We start from the raw sequence: 19,309 nt of genomic DNA on the forward strand, positions 1-19,309 counted from the left end.
CAGTTTGGACCAATTTCCCTGGACCAGTTTGGCCCAGTAACTCCCAGTTCCCTGGACCAGTTTGGCCCAGTAACTCCCAGTTCCCTGGACCAGTCTGGACCAGTTTGGACCAGTAACTCCCAGTTCCCTGGACGAGTTTGGCCCAGTTTGGACCAGTAACTCCCAGTTCCCTGGACCAGTCTGGACCAGTTTGGCCCAGTAACTCCCAGTTTCCCTGACCCAGTTTGGACCAGTTTGGCCCAGTAACTCCCAGTTCCCTGGACCAGTCTGGACTAGTTTGGACCAGTTTGGACCAGTTTGGCCCAGTAACTCCCAGTTCCCTGGACCAGTTTGGACCAGTAACTCCCAGTTCCATGGACCAGTCTGGACCAGTTTGGCCCAGTTTGGACCAGTAACTCCCAGTTCCCTGGACCAGTCTGGACCAGTCTGGACCAGTTTGGCCCAGTTTGGCCCAGTAACTCCCAATTTCCCTGACCCAGTTTGGCCCAGTTTGGACCAGTAACTCCCAGTTCCCTGGACCAGTCTGGACCAGTCTGGACCAGTTTGGCCCAGTTTCCCCACACCGCTCCCTCCAGTCCCTCCCAGTCCATTCCCAGTTACCCGACGTGGGTGGGGGGGGCTGGGATCATTGGGAGCCCCCCCAGGACCGCCCAGGCCACGCCCCCTTGACCAAACCACGCCCCTTTCAGTCCCTCCATTCTAAACCCCGCCCATTTTTTCTGCCACTCCCACTTAAACCCCGCCCCGCCTTGCTCAGACCACGCCCCCACCCTGTCAGGGTTGTGGCCACGCCCCGTTCGCGCTCAAACCACGCCCCCGGCGAGCGGCCACGCCCTCTTTATTTAAGCCCCGCCTCTTCCTATGCGAGCCCCGCCCCCCCGCGCTGGCCCCGCCCCCGCATGCGGATTTTTACGGGAATTTCGCTCTTTCCAATAAAAACCAAGCGAGAAAAGGCGGAGTCGGGGGGAGGGGAAATTTGGGGAATTTTGGGGAATTTGGGAGAATTTGGGGGATTTTGGGGAAAATTTTGGGAATTCTGTGGGAATTTGGGGAAATTTGTGGGAATTTGTGGGAAATTCGGGGAATTTTGTAGGAATTTGGGGAAAATTTTGGGAATTCTGTGGGAAGTTGGGGGAATTTTTGGGAATTTGGTGGGAATTTTGAGGGTTTGGGGCCATTTTGGGCACATTTGGGACCTGGAAAGGACCAAAGGAATCCTTATTAATATTAACAAGCCTCATTAATACTAATAAGCATACCCAAAACGCCAATCAAAGCGTCAAGACCCGCCCCTTTACCGAATTCCCCTTGCTATTGGCTGAAAGAGCTGTCAGTCATATTAAAACCACACCGCCCCGCCTTGCACTGCTCTGATTGGTCAATCCCGCTGCCAATCACACAACAGCGCGTTCTCATTGTTTAGCGCCTCGATCCCGCCCTTTTCTGCCTCCCATTGGCCGCGCCGCCCGTCACTCACGGGCAGCGCGGCGCTGATTGGCGGAAGCGGCGGCGAGGGGCGGGAGCCGCCGTGTGGCGGAGCCGGAGCGGGCCCGGGCCCGGCGGGGCGGGCGGAGCGGGCGGAGCGGAGCGGCGGCGGCGGAGCGGCCCCGGGCCCGCCATGGAGGACGGAGTTTACGGTGAGGGCGGCGGGAGCGGGCGGGGAGCGGGCGGGAACCGGGGCGGGGCGGGAAAGGTGTGAGGGGAAGGTGAGGGGAAGGCGGCGGGGGGAGCTCGTGAGGCGCGGGCCAATGGCGGAGCGAGGAGCGGTCACGTGATGGGCGCGGCGGGAAAAGGGGCGGGACGGGTCACGTGGTTGGGCGGGACCAATCCCGGGGGGGGGGGGGTGGGACGAGACCATTCAATGAGGGGGAGATGGCCACGCCCCCTTTTGAACTGACCACGCCTTCTTATGAGAAAACCACGCCCCTTTAACAAGCCACGCCCTTTTAAACATGAGCCACGCCCTGACACCAATGCAAATTAGGCCACGCCCCTTTGGAATATGCAATTTCTAATGGGCAGCGGCCACACCCCTTTAGGCCAGACCGCGCCCCCACTTCTTTATACGGCAAAGGGGCGTGGCCAGTGCGGGGCGATGTTCATAAGGTTTTAATGAGGGGGCGGGGCTTGAATAGTGAAGGGGCGTGGTCAAGGAAAGGGTGGCCAGGTGTGAGCTGGGCGTGGCCAGTTGTGTTAAGGTGTGATGTGGGCGTGGTCACGGGTATGTGAGCATGGCCAGGTGTGCCCAGGTGTGAGCTGGGCGTGGCCTGGAAGCTGTGGGTGTGGCCAGGTGTGCCCAGGTGTGATGTGGGCGTGGGCAGGGCAGTGTGGGCATGGCCAGGTGTGCCCTGGGTGTGTCAGGGAGGTGCTCAGGTGTGCCCTGGGTGTGGTCAGGGAGGTGTGAATGTGCCAGGTGTGCCAGGGAGGTGCCCAGGTGTGCCCTGGGTGTGGTCAGGGAGGTGTGAATGTGCCCAGGTGTGCCAGGGAGGTGCCCAGGTGTGCCCTGGGTGTGGTCAGGGATCCAGATATCCCAGAAATCTCCCAGAGTGGAGTTCCTGGGGGGGATTCTGGGGGCCTGGCGGTGTGCCCAGGTGTGCCACGGAGGTGCCCAGGTGTGCGCAGGTGTGATGTGGGCGTGGTCAGGGATCCAAATGCCCCAGAGTGGAGTTCCTGGGGGGGTTCCCATGAGAACAGGGCGGGTCCAGGTGTGCCCAGGTGTGCCCAGGTGTGCCAGGGAGGTGCCCAGGCGCGCCCAGGTGTGCCAGGGAGGTGCCCAGGTGTGCCCAGGTGTGCCCAGGTGTGCCAGGGAGGTGCCCAGGCGTGCCCAGGTGTGCCCAGGTGTGCCCAGGTGTGCCAGGGAGGTGCCCAGGCGTGCCAGGGAGGTGCCCAGGTGTGCCCAGGTGTGCCCAGGCGTGCCAGGGAGGTGCCCAGGCGTGCCCAGGTGTGCCCAGGTGTGCCCAGGTGTGCCAGGGAGGTGCCCAGGCGTGCCCAGGTGTGCCCAGGTGTGCGAGGGAGGTGCCCAGGCGTGCCAGGGAGGTGCCCAGGCGTGCCCAGGAGTGCCCAGGTATGCCAGGGAGGTGCCCAGGTGTGCCCAGGTATGCCAGGGAGGTGCCCAGGCGTGCCCAGGAGTGCCCAGGTGTGCCAGGGAGGTGCCCAGGTGTGCCCAGGTATGCCAGGGAGGTGCCCAGGCGTGCCCAGGAGTGCCCAGGTGTGCCAGGGAGGTGCCCAGGTGTGCCAGGGAGGTGCCCAGGTGTGCCAGGGAGGTGCCCAGGCGTGCCCAGGCGTGCCCAGGTGTGCCCAGGCGTGCCAGGGAGGTGCCCAGGTGTGCCCAGGTGTGCCCAGGTGTGCCAGGGAGGTGCCCAGGCGAGCCAGGGAGGTGCCCAGGTGTGCCCAGGTGTGCCCAGGTGTGCCCAGGTGTGCCAGGGAGGTGCCCAGGCGTGCCAGGGAGGTGCCCAGGCGTGCCCAGGTGTGCCCAGGTGTGCCCAGGTGTGCCAGGGAGGTGCCCAGGCATGCCCAGGTGTGCCAGGGAGGTGCCCAGGCATGCCCAGGCGTGCCCAGGTGTGCCCAGGTGTGCCAGGGAGGTGCCCAGGTGTGCCCAGGTGTGCCAGGGAGGTGCCCAGGCGTGCCCAGGCTGAGGCGGGTGTGCCCGCAGTGCCCCCGGACCTGTCCCCGGAGGAGCGGCGGGAGCTGGAGTCCATCCGGCGCCGCAAGCAGGAGCTGCTGGGGGAGATCCAGCGCCTGCGCGACGAGCTCAGCGAGGCCATCAGCGAGGTCGAGGGGCTCGAGGCCAACGAGGGCAGGTCAGGCAGCCCCGGAACTGCCCCGAAACGGCCCCAAAAACTCCTGAGAGCGGCCCCAAAATATCCCCAAAAACCCCTGAGAACAACCCCAAAATATCCCCAAAAACTCCTGAGAACGGCCCCAAAATATCCCCAAAAACCCCTGAGAGCGGCCCCAAAATATCCCCAAAATCTCCTGAGAACGGCCCCAAAATATCCCCAAAAACTCCTGAGAACGGCCCCAAAATATCCCCAAAAACCCCTGAGAACGGCCCCAAAATATCCCCAAAAACCCTGAGAACAACCCCAAAATATCCCCAAAAACTCCTGAGAACGGCCCCAAAATATCCCCAAAAACTCCTGAGAACGGCCCCAAAATATCCCCAAAAACCCTTGAGAGCGGCCCCAAAATATCCCCAAAAACCCTTGAGAGCGGCCCCAAAATATCCCCAAAAACTCCTGAGAACGGCCCCAAAATATCCCCAAAAACCCCTGAAAATATCTCAGAAATATCCCCGAATATTCACTGAAATATCCCAAAAATATCCCCAAAATATCCCCAAAAACCCCTGGGAGTATCGCAGAAATATCCCCCAATATTCACTGAAATATCCTCAAAATATTCTCAAAATATTTCCAAAATATCCCCAAAAACCCCTGAAAATATCTCAGAAATATCCCCGAATATTCACTGAAATATCCCCAAAAATAGCCCCAAAAGAGCCCCAAATATTCCTGAAAACGACCCAAAAATATCCCCAAATATTCACTAAAATATCTCCAAAAAATCCTCAAAATATTTCCAAAATATCCCCAAAAACCCCTGAAAATATCTCAGAAATATTCCGGAATATTCACTGAAATATCCCAAAAATGTCCCCAAAGTATCCCCAAAAACTCCTGAAAATGTCCCCAAAAAATCCCCAAAAACTCCTGAAAATGGCCCCAAAAATCCCCAAACATTCACTAAAATATCCCCAAAATATTCCCGCAATAGCCCGAAATATTCCTGAAAATGGCCCCAAAAACGTTCCCAAAATATCCCCAAAAATATTTCCTAAAATACTCCCTATAATATCCCATCAAGTTCCAAAAAAAAATCCTAAATTTCCCCCCAAATTCCCAAAAATTCCTAAAAATACCCATTTTTGACCCAAAAGTCCTCAAATTCCCAAAAATATTCCAAAAATTCCCATTTTTGACCCCAAATTTCCCCCAAAATTTCCCATTTTGACCCCAAAATTCCCCAAATTTTGCCCAAATTCCCCCAAATTCCCTGAATTCTCCCCCATATTCCTAAAAATTCCCATTTTGACCCCAAAACTCCCAAAATTTCCCTTTTTTTACCCCAAAATTCCCCAAATTTTCCCCCAAATTCCCCAAATTTTCCAAAAATTCCCAAATAATTCCCCAAATTTCCCATTTTTGACCCCAAAATTCTCAAAAATTTCTCAATTTTAACCCCCAACCCCCCCAGATTTTGCCCCAAGATTCCCAAAATTCCCCAAAATCCCCAAAAATTCCCATTTTTTGACCCCAAAATTCCCCAAATTTCCCCTCACATTCCCAAGAATTCCCCCAAAATTCCCATTTTTGACCCCAAAATTCCCCGTTTTGACCCCCTAATCCCCCAAATTTTGCCCCCCAAAATCCCAAAATTTCCCCCAAATGGCCGGAATTCCCCAAAATTCCCCAAAGTTCCCGAAATTTCCCATTTTGGACCCCAAAATTCCCCAGATTCCCAAAAATATTCTTAAAAACTCCCCAATTTTCCCCCCAGATTCCCAAAAATTCCAAAAAAATCCCCAAAATTTCCCATTTTCCACCCCAGAATTCCCCCAAAATTCCCATTTTTGACCCCAAAATTCCCCGTTTTGACCCCCTAATCCCCCAAATTTTGCCCCCCCAAATCCCAAAATTTCCCCCAAATGGCCGGAATTCCCCAAAATTCCCCCAAATTCCCAAAATTTCCCATTTTTCACCCCAAAATTCCCCACATTCCCAAAAATATTCTTAAAAATTCCCCAATTTTGCCCCCAGATTCCCAAAAATTCCCAAAAAATCCCCAAAATTTCCCATTTTCCACCCCAGAATTCCCCCAAAATTCCCATTTTTGACCCCAAAATTCCCCGTTTTGACCCCCTAATCCCGCAAATTTTGTCCCCCAAATTCCCAAAATTTCCCCCAAATGGCCGGAATTCCCCAAAATTCCCCAAAATTCCCCAAAATTCCCCAAAATTCCCCAAAATTCCCCAAAATTCCTGCCTTGCAGCAAGACGCTGCAGCGCAACCGCAAGATGGGGATGGGCCGCAAGAAATTCAACATGGACCCCAAGAAGGTCAGCGGGGCCCGGGAATTCGGGAATTCGGGAATTTGGGGAATTCTGGGAATTTGGGGAATTTTTGGGGAATTTTGGGAGTTTGCGGGGAATTTTTGGGGAATTTTGGGGGAATTTTGGGGGAATTTGGGGGACTTTTTGGGAAATTTTGGGAATTTTTAGGGGAAATTTTGGGGAATTTTAATGGTAATTTTGGGATTTTTTTTGGAAATTCTGGGAATTTAGGGGGATTTAGGGGATTTTTTGGAAATTTTGGGGAATTTTGGGAGTTTGGGGGGACTTGGGGGGACTTGGGGGGAATTTGGGGGGAATTTTGGGGGAATTTGGGGGATTTTTTTGGGAAATTTTGGGGGGGATTTTGGAAATTTTGGGAATTTTGGGGGGAATTTTTGGAGAATTTTGGGGGAATTTGGGAGATTTTTTGGAAGTTTTGGGAATTTTTGGGGAATTTTGGGAATTTGGGGAGGGGTTGGCAGGAGTTCCGGGGGCATTTTTGGGGAATTTTGGGAGAATTTTGGGGGAATTTGGGAGATTTTTTTGGAAGTTTTGGAAATTTTTGGGGAATTCTGGGAATTTAGGGGATTTTTTGGAAATTTTGGGAATTTTTTGGGAATTTGGGGGGGTTTGGGGGGAATTTTTGGGGAATTTTGGGAGAATTTTGGGGGAATTTGGGGGATTTTTTGGAAATTTTGGGGGGATTTGGAAATTTTGGGAATTTTGGGGGGAAATTTTGGGGGATTTTTTAGAAGTTTGGGGAATTTTTGGGGAATTTTGGGAATTTGGGGAGGGGTTGGCAGGAGTTCGGGGGGCATTTTTTGGGAATTTTGGGAGAATTTTTGGGAATTTTGGGAATTTGGGGGGTTTGGGGGGAATTTTTGGGGAATTTTGGGAGAATTTTGGGGATTTTTTGGGAATTTTGGGGGGATTTTGGAAATTTTGGGAATTTTTGGGGGAAATGTTGGGATTTTTTGGAAGTTTTGGGGGGAATTTTGGGAATTTGGGGATTTTTTTAAAGGGAATTTTGGGGGGAATTTGGGGAAATTGGTGGGAATTTTTTGGGAACTGCTGGGACTTTAGGAATTTGGGGAGTTTTGGGGCTAAAAATGTGAATTTTTATCAATTTTCAGTGTAAAAAATGTGAATTTTTGCTGTAAAGTCCAGGATTTTTGGGGCTTTTGCACGGGAATTTCAGGATTTCGGGCGGGAATTTTTTGGGAATTTTTTGGGAATTGCTGGAATTTGGCAACCGGGGGTGTTTTAATGTTAAAAATGTGGATTTTTCACCGATTCTCAGTGTAAAAAATGCGAATTTTCACTTATTTTCGCTGCAAAACCCGGGATTTCTGGGGTTTTTTTTGCAGGAATTTTGGGATTTTGGGCGGGAATTTTGGGAATTTCGGGAATTTTGTCCTCCCCAGGGGATCCAGTTCCTGGTGGAGCAGGAGCTGCTGCGCCACACGGCCGAGGACATCGCCCGCTTCCTCTACAAGGGCGAGGGGCTCAACAAAACGGCCATCGGCGACTACCTGGGAGAGAGGTGGCGCTAACTGGGCAAACTGGGCAAACTGGGAGCCCTCCAGGGGCCACTGGCAGGGACTGGGAGCACTGGGAGGGACTGGGAGCCACTGGGAGGGACTGGGAGGGGACTGGGATGGACTGGGAGGGGACTGGGAGGGACTGGGATGGACTGGGATGGACTGGGATGGACTGGGAGGGACTGGGAGGGGTTAAAGAGGGACTGGGAGGGACTGGGAGGGACTGGGATGGACTGGGATGGACTGGGAGGGGTTAAAGAGGGACTGGGATGGACTGGGATGGACTGGGATGGACTGGGATGGACTGGGGGGATACTGGGATGGACTGGGAGGGACTGGGAGGGACTGGGGTGGACTGGGATGGACTGGGAGGGACTGGGAGGAACTGGGAGGGACTGGGATGGACTGGGGGGAACTGGGATGGACTGGGATGGACTGGGATGGACTGGGAGGGACTGGGAGGAACTGGGAGAAGCAATGATTGACAGCCAATGGGCGGGGCTTATTCCAACCCGTGGGTGTGGCCAAGCCCAGTCCCAGCATGATTGACAGGAGATGGGTGTGGCTATCTGAGGGAGGCGTTGCCTGGGATGATTGACAAGGGGATGGGTGTGTCTTGGCTGTGGATATGGGCGTGGCCAGGGATGTTTGACAGCCCGGCCCCGCCCCTCAGGGAGGAGTTTAACCTGGGCGTGCTCCACGCCTTCGTGGACCTGCACGAGTTCACCGACCTCAACCTGGTGCAGGCGCTCAGGTGAGCGCACCTGGGCACCCCCGCGGGTGGGGCACACCTGGGGGCACACCTGGGCACCCCCGCGGGTGGGGCACACCTGGGCACACCTGGGCACCCCCGCGGGTGGGGCACACCTGGGCACCCCCGCGGGTGGGGCACACCTGGGGGCACACCTGGGCACCCCCGCGGGTGGGGCACACCTGGGGGCACACCTGGGCACCCCCGCGGGTGGGGCACACCTGGGCACCCCCGCGGGTGGGGCACACCTGGGCACCCCCGCGGGTGGGGCACACCTGGACACACCCGCGGGTGGGGCACACCTGGGGGCACACCTGGGCACCCCCGCGGGTGGGGCACACCTGGGCACCCCCGCGGGTGGGGCACACCTGGACACACCCGCGGGTGGGGCACACCTGGGGGCACACCTGGGCACCCCCGCGGGTGGGGCACACCTGGGGGCACACCTGGGCACCCCCGCGGGTGGGGCACACCTGGGCACCCCCGCGGGTGGGGCACACCTGGGGGCACACCTGGGCACCCCCGCGGGTGGGGCACACCTGGGGGCACACCTGGGCACCCCCGCGGGTGGGGCACACCTGGGGGCACACCTGGGGAACACCTGGGGGAACACCTGGGGGCACACCTGGGGGAACACCTGGGCACAACTGGGCACACCTGGGCACACCTGGGGAACACCTGGGGGAACACCTGGGCAAACACCTGGGCAAACACCTGGGCACACCTGGGGGTACACCTGGGGGAACACCTGGGCACACCTGGGGGGGTGGGACACACCTGGGAACATCTGGGGGGGGCTGGGCACTCACCTGGGCACACCTGGAACTCACCTGGGCACACCTGGGGAACACCTGGGGATACACATGGGACACACCTGGGGGCATACCTGGGCACACCTGGGGGTACACCTGGGGGCACACCTGGGCACACCTGGGGGTACACCTGGGGGAACACCTGGGCACACCTGGGGGTACACCTGGGCACACCTGCGGGGTAGAGCACACCTGGGGGAACACCTGGGGGTACACCTGGGGGCACACCTGGGGGTACACCTGGGGATGATGGGGACTCACCTGGGCACACCTGGGCTCACCTGGGGGGGTTCCCAGGTGAGTTCTGGGAGATCACAGGTGAATGTTGGGGGCTCTCAGGTGGGTTTGGGGCTTCCCAGGTGAGGCCCAGGTAATCCAGGTGATTTTTTGGGAGTGTTCCAGGTGTGTTTAAGGTAACCCCAGGTGAGGCCCAGGTAATCCAGGTGTGTTTTCCGGAACGTTCCAGGCAGTTCCTGTGGAGTTTCCGGCTGCCGGGGGAGGCGCAGAAAATCGATCGGATGATGGAGGCGTTCGCGCAGCGCTACTGCCTCTGCAACCCCGGCGTGTTCACCTGCACAGGTAACGCACCTGACACACCTGGGCACACCTGGGCACAGCCCTGACACACCTGGGCACAGCTCTGACACACCTGGGGACAGCCCTGACACACCTGGGCACATGACTGACACACCTGGGCACAGCCCTGACACACCTGGGCACATGACTGACACACCTGGGGACAGCCCTGACACACCTGGGCACATGACTGACACACCTGGGCACAGCCCTGACACACCTGGGCACATGACTGACACACCTGGGGACAGCCCTGACACACCTGGGCACATGACTGACACACCTGGGCACAGCCCTGACACACCTGGGCACACCTGGGCACAGCTCTGACACACCTGGGTACACCTGGGACACACCTGGGGACACCTGGGACACCTGGGACACATCTGGGACACACCTGGGGACACCTGGACACACCTGGGCACACCTGGGACACACCTGGGGACACCTGGGACACACCTGGGACACCTGGGGACACCTGGGACATACCTGGGGACATCGGGGGACACCTGGGACACACCTGGGCACACCTGGGCACACCTGGGCACAGCTGGGACACACCTGGGGACACCTGAGACACCTGGGACACACCTGGGACACCTGGGACACACGTGGGCACACCTGGGACACACCTGGGGACACCTGGGACACACCTGAGACACACCTGGGACACACCTGGGGACACCTGGGACACAGCTGGGACACAGCTGGGACACACCTGGGGACACCTGGGCACACCTGGACACACCTGGGACACCTGGGACACACCTGGGGACACCTGGGACACAGCTGGGACACACCTGGGACATACCTGGGACACACCTGGGGACACCTGGGACACCTGGGGACACCTGGGACATACCTGGGCACACCTGGGGACACCTGGGCACACCTGGGCACACCTGGGACACACCTGGGCACACCTGGGACACACCTGGGCACACCTGGGACACAGCTGGGACACACCTGGGAACACGTGGGCACACCTGGGCACACCTGGGCACACCTGTGCACACCTGGGCACACCTGGGCACACCTGGGCACACCTGGGCACACCTGGGCACACCTGGGCACACCTGGGCACACCTGCGTCCCCTGCAGACACGTGCTACGTGCTGTCCTTCGCGGTGATCATGCTGAACACGAGCCTGCACAACCCCAACGTGCGGGACAAGCCCTCGGCCGAGCGCTTCGTGGCCATGAACCGCGGCATCAACGACGGCGGCGACCTGCCCGAGGAGCTGCTCAGGGTGGGCGGGGCCTGGGGGAGGGCGTGGCCAGGTGCGGCCAGGTGTGGGGAGTGGAATTGGGGTGGGCTCGGGGCAAAGTTTGGGGAGGAAATGGTGAAAAAATGGGGATTTGGGGGACATCAAAGATGGCGGCGACCTGCCCGAGGAGCTGCTCAGGGTGGGCGTGGTCACTGGGTGTGGCCGCGGGGCGTGGCCAGGTGCGGCCAGGTGTGGGGAGTGAAACTGGGAAGGGCTCGAGGTGAAATTTTGGGAGGAAAAGGTAAAAAAAATGAAGGTTTTGGTGACGTCAAAATGGCAGCGACCTGCCCGAGGAGCTGCTGAGGGTGGGCGTGGCCTGGGAGGGCGTGGCCAGGTGAGCCCAGGTGGGCCCAGGTGTGGGGAGTGAAACTGGGATGGGCTCGAGGCGAAATTTGGGGAGAAAAAGGTGGAAAATGGGGATTTGGGTGGTTTAGGGGCGTGGACAAGATGGGGGGTTGGGGGCGTGGCTTGTGAGGGTGGGGTCGGTGGGTGTGGTTGGGTGGGTGTGGTCACATTTGGGATGAAAATTGGGGGAGAAGAGGGCGGGGAAATGGGAATTTTGGGGACGTCAAAGATGGCGGCGACCTGCCCGAGGAGCTGCTCAGGGTGGGCGTGGTCGCTGGGTGTGGTCGGGGGGCGTGGCCAGGCACGGGGAGGGGATTTGGGGTGGGTTCGTGGCGAAATTTGGGGAAAAGAAGTCGGAAAAAGCGGGAATTTGGGGGATTTTAGGGGCGTGGTTTGAGGTGGGTGCAGTCTCGATGTTCACTTGGGGGCGTGGCTTATGAGGGTGTGGTCAGTGGGCGTGGCTGGCTGGGTGTGGTCACATTGGGGATTAAATTCTCCCAAATTTCCCCCAAAATTCTCTCAGAATTCCCCCAAAATCCTCGAAATTCCCCCAAATCCCCCAAATACCATTCCCAAACCCAAATCCCCCCAAATTCCTCCCAAACCCCAAAAACTCCCCAAAATTTCCCAAATCCTTCCCCAAAAATTCCCAAAAATTCAAGGATTTTCCCCAGAATTCACAAACTCTTCTCAAAATGCAGGGTTTTTTTCCCCAGAATCCCTAAATTTTTCCCTAAAATCCCCAAATTTTCCTCAAAGTTCCCAAATTTGGCCCAAAAATGCCCAAAATCTTTCCCGAAATGCCCAAATTTTACCAAAATCCCCAAATTTTCCCCCCAAATCCCCAAATTTTCCCTAAAAATTCCCAAATTCCCCCCCAAAATTCTGGAATTTTCGCCAAATTTCTCCCTCAAATCCCCAAATTTTTCACTAAAATCCCCAGTTTTTCCCCCAAAATCCCCAAATTTCCCCCAAAGCCCCCAAATTCTTTCCCAAAATTCCTAAATTTTCCCCAAAAATCCCCAAATTCTTTCCCAGAAATCCCCAAATTTTCCCCAAAAATCCCCAAATTTTCCCCCAAAACCCCCAAATTCTTCTCCAAAATCCCCAAATTTTTCCCCAAAATCCTTAGTATTTCTCAAAAATCTCTGAGTTCTTTCCCAAAACCCCCAAATTCTTCTCCAAAATCCCCAAATTTTTCCCCAAAATCCCCAGTATTTCTCAAAAATCTCCGAATTCTTTCCCAAAATCCCCAAATTCTTTCCCCAAATCCCCAAATTTTCCCCAAAAATCCCCAAATTTTCCCCCAAAATCCTCAAATTCTTTCCCCAAATCCCCGAATTTTCCCCCCAAATCCCGATTTTTTCCCAAAATCCCGATTTTTTCCCAAAACCCGCCGATCTGGCCCCGAACTGCAGAACCTGTACGAGAGCATCCGCTCGGAGCCCTTCAAGATCCCCGAGGACGACGGCAACGACCTCACGCACACCTTCTTCAACCCCGACCGCGAGGGCTGGCTGCTCAAGCTGGGTAGGCCCCGCCCACCGCACCTGGGCCACGCCCACCGCACCTGGGTGTGGCCCTCACCTGGCCACGCCCCCAAAATCCCGCTCAGATTGCTCCAAAATCCCAAATTTGGGCAGTTTTAGAGCGTTTGTGGGGCTTGAATGGGGCTCAAAGTGGGTGGGACTGGGTCCTGGCCACGCCCACTGCACCTGGGCCACGCCCACCGCACCTGGGTGTGGCCCTCACCTGGCCACGCCCCAAAAATCCCGCTCAATTTGCTCCAAAATCCCAAATTTGGGCAGTTTTAGAGCGTTTGTGGGGCTTGAATGGGGCTCAAAGTGGGTGGGACTGGGTCCTGGCCACGCCCACCGCACCTGGGCCACGCCCATCGCACCTGGGTGTGGCCCTCACCTGGCCACGCCCCCAAAATCCCGCTCAGATTGCTCCAAAATCCCAAATTTGGGCAGTTTTAGAGCGTTTGTGGGGCTTGAATGGGGCTCAAAGTGGGTGGGACTGGGCCCTGGCCACGCCCACCGCACCTGGGCCACGCCCACCGCACCTGGGTGTGGCCCTCACCTGGCCACGCCCCAAAAATCCCGCTCAAATGGCTCCAAAATCCCAATTTTGGGGCATTTTTTTACCTTTTATGGGGTTAAAGTGTGTGGGACACGCCCCCCGGTCACACCCATCTTAGCTGGGCCACGCCCACAGCACCTGGGCCACGCCCACCTCGCCTGGCCACGCCCACCTCGCCTGGCCACGCCCCCTCCCAGTTCCCCCAGTCTCTCCCAGTTTGGTTTTGCTGAACTTTAATGATTTTTTCCTTTTTCTTTCCTTTCTTTCCCGAAAATTCCCAAATTTCCCCCAAATTCTCCCCAAAATTCACCCCGAAATCTCCCCAAACCCCCCTAAATTCACTCCAATCTCCCTCCATTTTCTCAAAATTTCTAAAATTCCCCCAAAATTCCCCCAAAATTCCCAAAATTCCCCCCCAAATTCCCCCCGGCGCTGCCTTTGGGACCCCCCAGGAGGTGAGTGCTGGGGTGGGGGAGGGGCAGCTCTGGGGACCCCCCGGAATTCTCCAAAATTCCTTCCAAATTCCCCAAATCTTCCCAAAATTTGCCCAAATTCCCCCAAATCCCCCCAAAAATCTCCACAAATCTCCCCGAAATCCTCCAAATCCTCCTGAAATCCTGAAGAGTTCCCCATAATTCTTCCAAAATCTCCAAATTTTGCCCCAGGTTTCCCAAATCCCCCCCCAAATTCCCAGAAACTCCCCAAATCCCCCAAATTTCCCCAAAATCCCCCAAAATTCTCCCCAAAAATCTCCCCGAATTCCCCCAAAACTCTCCCAAAATTCCCTCAAAAATCCAAAATCCTTCCAAAATCCCCCCAAATCCCCCAAATTTTCCCCAAAATCCCCTCAAAATCTCTCAGAATTCACCCAAAACTCTCCCAAAATTCCTCCAAAAAATCTCAAATCTCCCCCAAAATCCCCCAAAACTCTCCCAAAATTACCCGAATTTACCCAAAATGCCCCCAAAGCTTCAAAATTCCTCCCGAAAACCCCCCACATTCCCCCAAAACTCTCCCAAAATTCCCCCAAAATTCTGCCAAAATCCCCCCAGATCCCCCGGAATTCCCCAGATTTCCCCAAATTTCCCAAAATTTCCCAAAATTTCCCAAAATTTCCCAAAATTTCCCCAAATTTCCCCAAATTTCCCCCAAATCCCCCCTCAGGCGGGCGGGTGAAGACGTGGAAGCGCCGTTGGTTCATCCTCACCGACAACTGCCTCTACTACTTCGAGTACACCACGGTGAGAGCCCAAAAACCCCAAAATTCCCGAAATTCACCCCAAAATATCCCCAAACCCACATCGGGACCCCCAAAATCCCAAAATCCACCCCAAAATATCCCAAAAATTCCAAAATTCACCCCAAAAATCCCGAAATTCACCCCAAAATATCCCAAACCCCACCTCGGGACCCCCAAAATCCCAAAATCCACCCCAAAATATCCCAAAATAACCCAAAATCCACCCCAAGATATCCCTAGAATCCCAAAATTCACCCCAAAATATCCCAAACCCACCTCGGGACCCCCAAAATCCCAAAATCCACCCCAAATTATCCCAAAAATTCCAAAATTCACCCCAAAATATCCCTAAAATCCCAAAATTCACCCCAAAATATCCCTAAAATCCCAAAATTAACCCCAAAATAACCCAAAGACTCCAAAATTCACCCCAAAATATCCCCAAATCCATCTCGGGACCCCCAAAATCCCGCAAATCCACCCCAAAATATCCCAAAATAACCCAAAATTCACCCAAAATTCCAAAATCTGGTCTGAAGTCCACCAAACTCCCCCAGTCTGCCCCAAAATCCACTAAATTCCCCCCAAAATCCACCTTGGGACCCCGAAAAATCCCCAAAATCGCCCAAATTCCCCGAAATTCCGGGATTTGCAGGACAAGGAGCCGCGGGGAATCATCCCCCTGGAGAACCTGAGCATCCGCGAGGTCGAGGATCCGCGCAAGCCGGTGAGAGCCAAAATCCCCCAAAATCACCCCAAAAACACCCCGAATCAACCCCAAAATCACCCCAAAAATCCCCCAAAATCACCGCAAAATCACCCCAAAAATCCCCCAAAATCACCCCAAAAATCCCCCAAAAATCCCCCGAAAATCCCCCAAAAATCATCCCAAAGTGATCCCAAAATCACCCAAATTCACCCCAAAAATCCCCCAAAAATCACCCCAAATCAACCCCAAAATCACCCCCAAAAATCCCCCAAAATCACCCCAAAAATCCCCCAAAAATCATCCCAAAGTGATCCCAAAATCACCCAAATTCACCCCAAAAATCCCCCAAAAATCACCCCAAAAATCCCCCAAAAATCATCCCAAAGTGATCCCAAAATCACCCCAAATTCACCCCAAAAATTCCCCCAAACCACCCCAAAAATCACCCCAAAATCACCCCAAAAATCCCCCAAATTCACCCCAAAAATCCCCCAAAATCCTCCAAAATCCCCCAATATGATCCCAAAATCCCCCAATATGATCCCAAAAATCTCCAAAATCATCCCAAAGCGATCCCAAAAATCTCTCCAAAATCCCCCAAAATGACCCAAATTTTCCCTTTTTCCCCCATTTTTCCCCTCTATCTCCGTCACCCTTTACCCGATTCCACCCCAGTTTTTCCCAGACTGGTCCGTACTGGTTTGTACTGGTCCGTACTGGTTTGTACTGGTCCGTACTGGTTTTTAACCCCTTCCAGACCAGTTTGAGGTCCCCAAATCTCTCATTTCCTTCCCAATTTTCCCCTCTATCTCCATCACCTTTTTCCCCGATTCCACCCCAGTTTTTCCCAAACTGGTCTGTACTGGTTTATACTGGTTTGTACTGGTCTGTACTGGTTTTTAACCCCTTCAAGACCAGTTTAAGGTCCCCAAATCTCCCCTTTTCCCCCCTTTTCTCCCCTTTCCCAGCCCCGTTTTTGCTCCAGATTCTCCCCGTTTTCCCCAAACTGGTTTGTACTGGTCTGAACTGGTTTGTGCTGGTCTGAACTGGTTTGTACTGGTCCGTACTGGTTCATACTGGTCTGAACTGGTTCCTACTGGTTTTTTAACCCCTTCCAGACCAGTTTGAGGTCCCCAAATCTCTCATTTCCTCCCCATTTTTCCCCTCTATCTCCGTCACCCTTTACCCGATTCCACCCCAGTTTTTCCCAAACTGGTCCATACTGGTCTGAACTGGTTTTTACTGGTTTTTAACCCTTTCAAGACCACTTTAAGGTCCCCAAATCTCCCCTTTTCCCCCCTTTTCCCCCCTTTCCCAGCCCCGTTTTTGCTCCAGATTTTCCCGGTTTTCCCCAGACTGGTCTGTACTGGTCCGTACTGGTTTGTACTGGTTTGTACTGGTCTGAACTGGTCTGAACTGGTTTTTAACCCCTTCCAGACCAGTTTAAGGTCCCCAAATCTCCCCTTTCCCCTCTTTTTCCCCCCTTTCCCCAGCCCCGTTTTTGCTCCAGATTTTCCGGTTTTCCCCAGACTGGTCCGTACTGGTTTGTACTGGTCTGAACTGGTTTGTACTGGTTTGTACTGGTCCATACTGGTTCCTACTGGTTTTTAACCCCTTCAAGACCAGTTTAAGGTCCCCAAATCTCCCCTTTTTCCCCCTTTTCTCCCCTTTCCCAGCCCCGTTTTTGCTCCAGATTCTCCCGGTTTTCCCCAGACTGGTCCGTACTGGTCTGTACTGGTTTGTACTGGTCTGAACTGGTTTGTACTGGTCCGAACTGGTTTGTACTGGTCTGAACTGGTTTTTAACCCCTTCCAGACCAGTTTAAGGTCCCCAAATCTCCCCTTTTCCCCCCTTTCCCAGCCCCGTTTTTGCTCCAGATTTTCCCCGTTTTCCCCCAGACTGGTCCGTACTGGTTTGTACTGGTTTGTACTGGTCTGAACTGGTTTGTACTGGTCCGAACTGGTTTGTACTGGTCCGTACTGGTTTTCCCCAGCACTGCTTCGAGCTCTACATCCCCAACAACAAGGGGCAGCTGATCAAGGCGTGCAAGACGGAGGCGGACGGGCGGGTGGTGGAGGGGAACCACGTGGTGTACCGCATCTCGGCGCCCACGCGCGAGCAGAAAGACGAGTGGATCAAATCCATCCAGTGAGCAATTCAGAATCCCCGATTCCCGGGAACGTTCCCAAAAAAACCCGAAAAAATTCCAAAAAAATCCCAAAAATATCCAAACAATTAACCATAGGGGGGTTTAAATGGGGGCTGGGGGGTTAAAGTGGGAATTTTGGGGATTTTAGGGATCAAATCCATCCAGTGAGCAATTCAGAATCCCCAATTCCCGGGAACGTTCCCAAAAAAAAAACCCAAAAATTCCCAAAAAATTCCCAAAATCCCAAAAAATTCCCAAAAAATTCCTAAAAGTCCCTAAAATTAACTGGGGATTTTCAAATGGGGGTTTGGGGGGGGTTAAAGTGGGAATTCTGGGGGTAAAGGGGAATTTCGGGATTTTAAAATGGGATTTTTGGGGCTTTGAGTTGGATTTTTGGGGGGATTTAGGGGTCAAACCCACCCGGTGAATTCCCCAAAATTCCCAAAATTCCAGTCCCAAAATTCCCCCCAAAAAACCCCAAAATCGGGTGGGGTTGTGGGGGGGGGAGGGGGCTGAAATTGGAATTTTTGGGGAATTTTTTGGGGGATTTTGGCTCCTTTTCCCGCGGATTTGGGGCTTTCCGGGGGGGGGATTTTGGGGGGATTTTTTTCCAGGGGGGTCCCCAAGGGCTCGGGACCCCCCAAAATTCCCAAAAAATTCCCAAGAAAATCCCAAAATTTCCCGCAGGGCGGCGGTGAGCGTGGATCCCTTCTACGAGATGCTGGCGGCGCGGAAAAAGCGAATTTCGGTCAAGAAAAAGCCGGAAAATCCCTAAAAAAACCCCAAAAATCCCCCCAAAAAAAAGGGGGCGGGACCCCCGGAATTCCCACTGGAACCTCCCAAAAAAAAAAATCCCCAAATTTGGGGGAATTCCCCCAAAATTCCTCCGGACTGGGAAAGGAGCAAGAGGGAGCGGCCGGAGCCGCCGGAATTCCCAAAATTCCACTTGGGAATCCCAAAATTCCCAAAATTTCACCCCTGGGAGCCCCAAAATTTCACCCTGGGAGCCCCAAAATTCCCAAAATTTCACCCTGGGAGCCCCAAAATTCCCAAAATTTCACCCCTGGGAGCCCAAAATTCCCAAAATTTCACCCTGGGAGCCCCAAAATTTCACCCTGTGAGCCCTAAAATTCCACTTGGGAACCCCAAAATTCCCAAAATTCCCTTTGGAATTCCCAAAATTCCTGGGAATCCCGAAATTCCCTCCAGAATCCCAAAAATCTCCCTGGTATTCCCAAAATTCCCCTTGGGAACCCCCAAAATCCCAAAAAAATCTCTCTGGAAATACCAAAATTCCAAAAAAATCCCTTTGGTATTCCTGAAATTCCACTTGGGAATCCAAAATTCCCCCTGGGAATCCCAGATTTCCTCCCAAAATTCCCAAATTTCCCCCCTAAATCTCCTTTGGAAGCCCCAGAATTCCCAAAATTCCCCTTGGGAATCCCAAATTTCCTCCCGGGAATCCCAAAATTCTTCCCAGAATTCCCTTTGGGAGCCCCAGAATTCCCAAAATTCCTCCCAGAATCCCAAAATTCCCCTTGGGAATCCCCAAAATCCTGAATTTCCTCCCAAAATTCCCAATTTTCCTCCCAAAATTCCCCCCAAAATCCCCTTTGGGAGCCCCCGGAATTCCCAGAATTCCCCCTGGGAACCCCGGAATTCCCGGAGTCGGCTCCCAGTCCCTCCCAGTCCCTCCCAGTCCCTCCCAGTCCCTCCCAGTTTGG

The 19,309-nt window shown here is 54.3% G+C and overlaps 1 protein-coding gene and 1 long non-coding RNA gene across 2 annotated transcripts; both read left to right on the forward strand.

The window, feature by feature from the left end:
* The first annotated feature begins 1,493 nt into the window (after positions 1-1,493).
* Positions 1,494-18,374, forward strand: LOC137466544 (cytohesin-2). Its single transcript, XM_068178259.1, has 12 exons — positions 1,494-1,637; positions 3,653-3,800; positions 6,052-6,118; positions 7,537-7,655; positions 8,327-8,407; positions 9,683-9,795; positions 10,894-11,042; positions 12,824-12,936; positions 14,650-14,728; positions 15,383-15,454; positions 17,430-17,584; positions 18,273-18,374. Exons 1-12 carry the CDS (start codon positions 1,619-1,621, stop codon positions 18,358-18,360), a joined length of 1,203 nt encoding a protein of 400 aa, XP_068034360.1. The 5' UTR covers positions 1,494-1,618; the 3' UTR covers positions 18,361-18,374.
* On the forward strand, positions 2,280-2,682 carry LOC137466543 (uncharacterized). Its single transcript, XR_010995203.1, has 2 exons — positions 2,280-2,341; positions 2,623-2,682. It is a non-coding gene; the product is annotated as an uncharacterized lncRNA (long non-coding RNA).
* Positions 18,375-19,309: the final 935 nt, after the last annotated feature.

Source organism: Anomalospiza imberbis, unplaced genomic scaffold (assembly GCF_031753505.1).
Source record: "Anomalospiza imberbis isolate Cuckoo-Finch-1a 21T00152 unplaced genomic scaffold, ASM3175350v1 scaffold_272, whole genome shotgun sequence".
NCBI classification, from domain to species: Eukaryota; Metazoa; Chordata; class Aves; order Passeriformes; family Viduidae; genus Anomalospiza; species Anomalospiza imberbis.

What these genes read in the sequence shown, in the direction of transcription:
- LOC137466544 (XM_068178259.1), top strand. An exon ending in GGCGACTACCTGGGAGAGAG is followed by an intron (nt 7,656 to 8,326) that starts GTGGCGCTAACT and finishes CCCGCCCCTCAG; the next exon opens with GGAGGAGTTTAACCTGGGCG. An exon ending in TCGAGGATCCGCGCAAGCCG is followed by an intron (nt 15,455 to 17,429) that starts GTGAGAGCCAAA and finishes GGTTTTCCCCAG; the next exon opens with CACTGCTTCGAGCTCTACAT.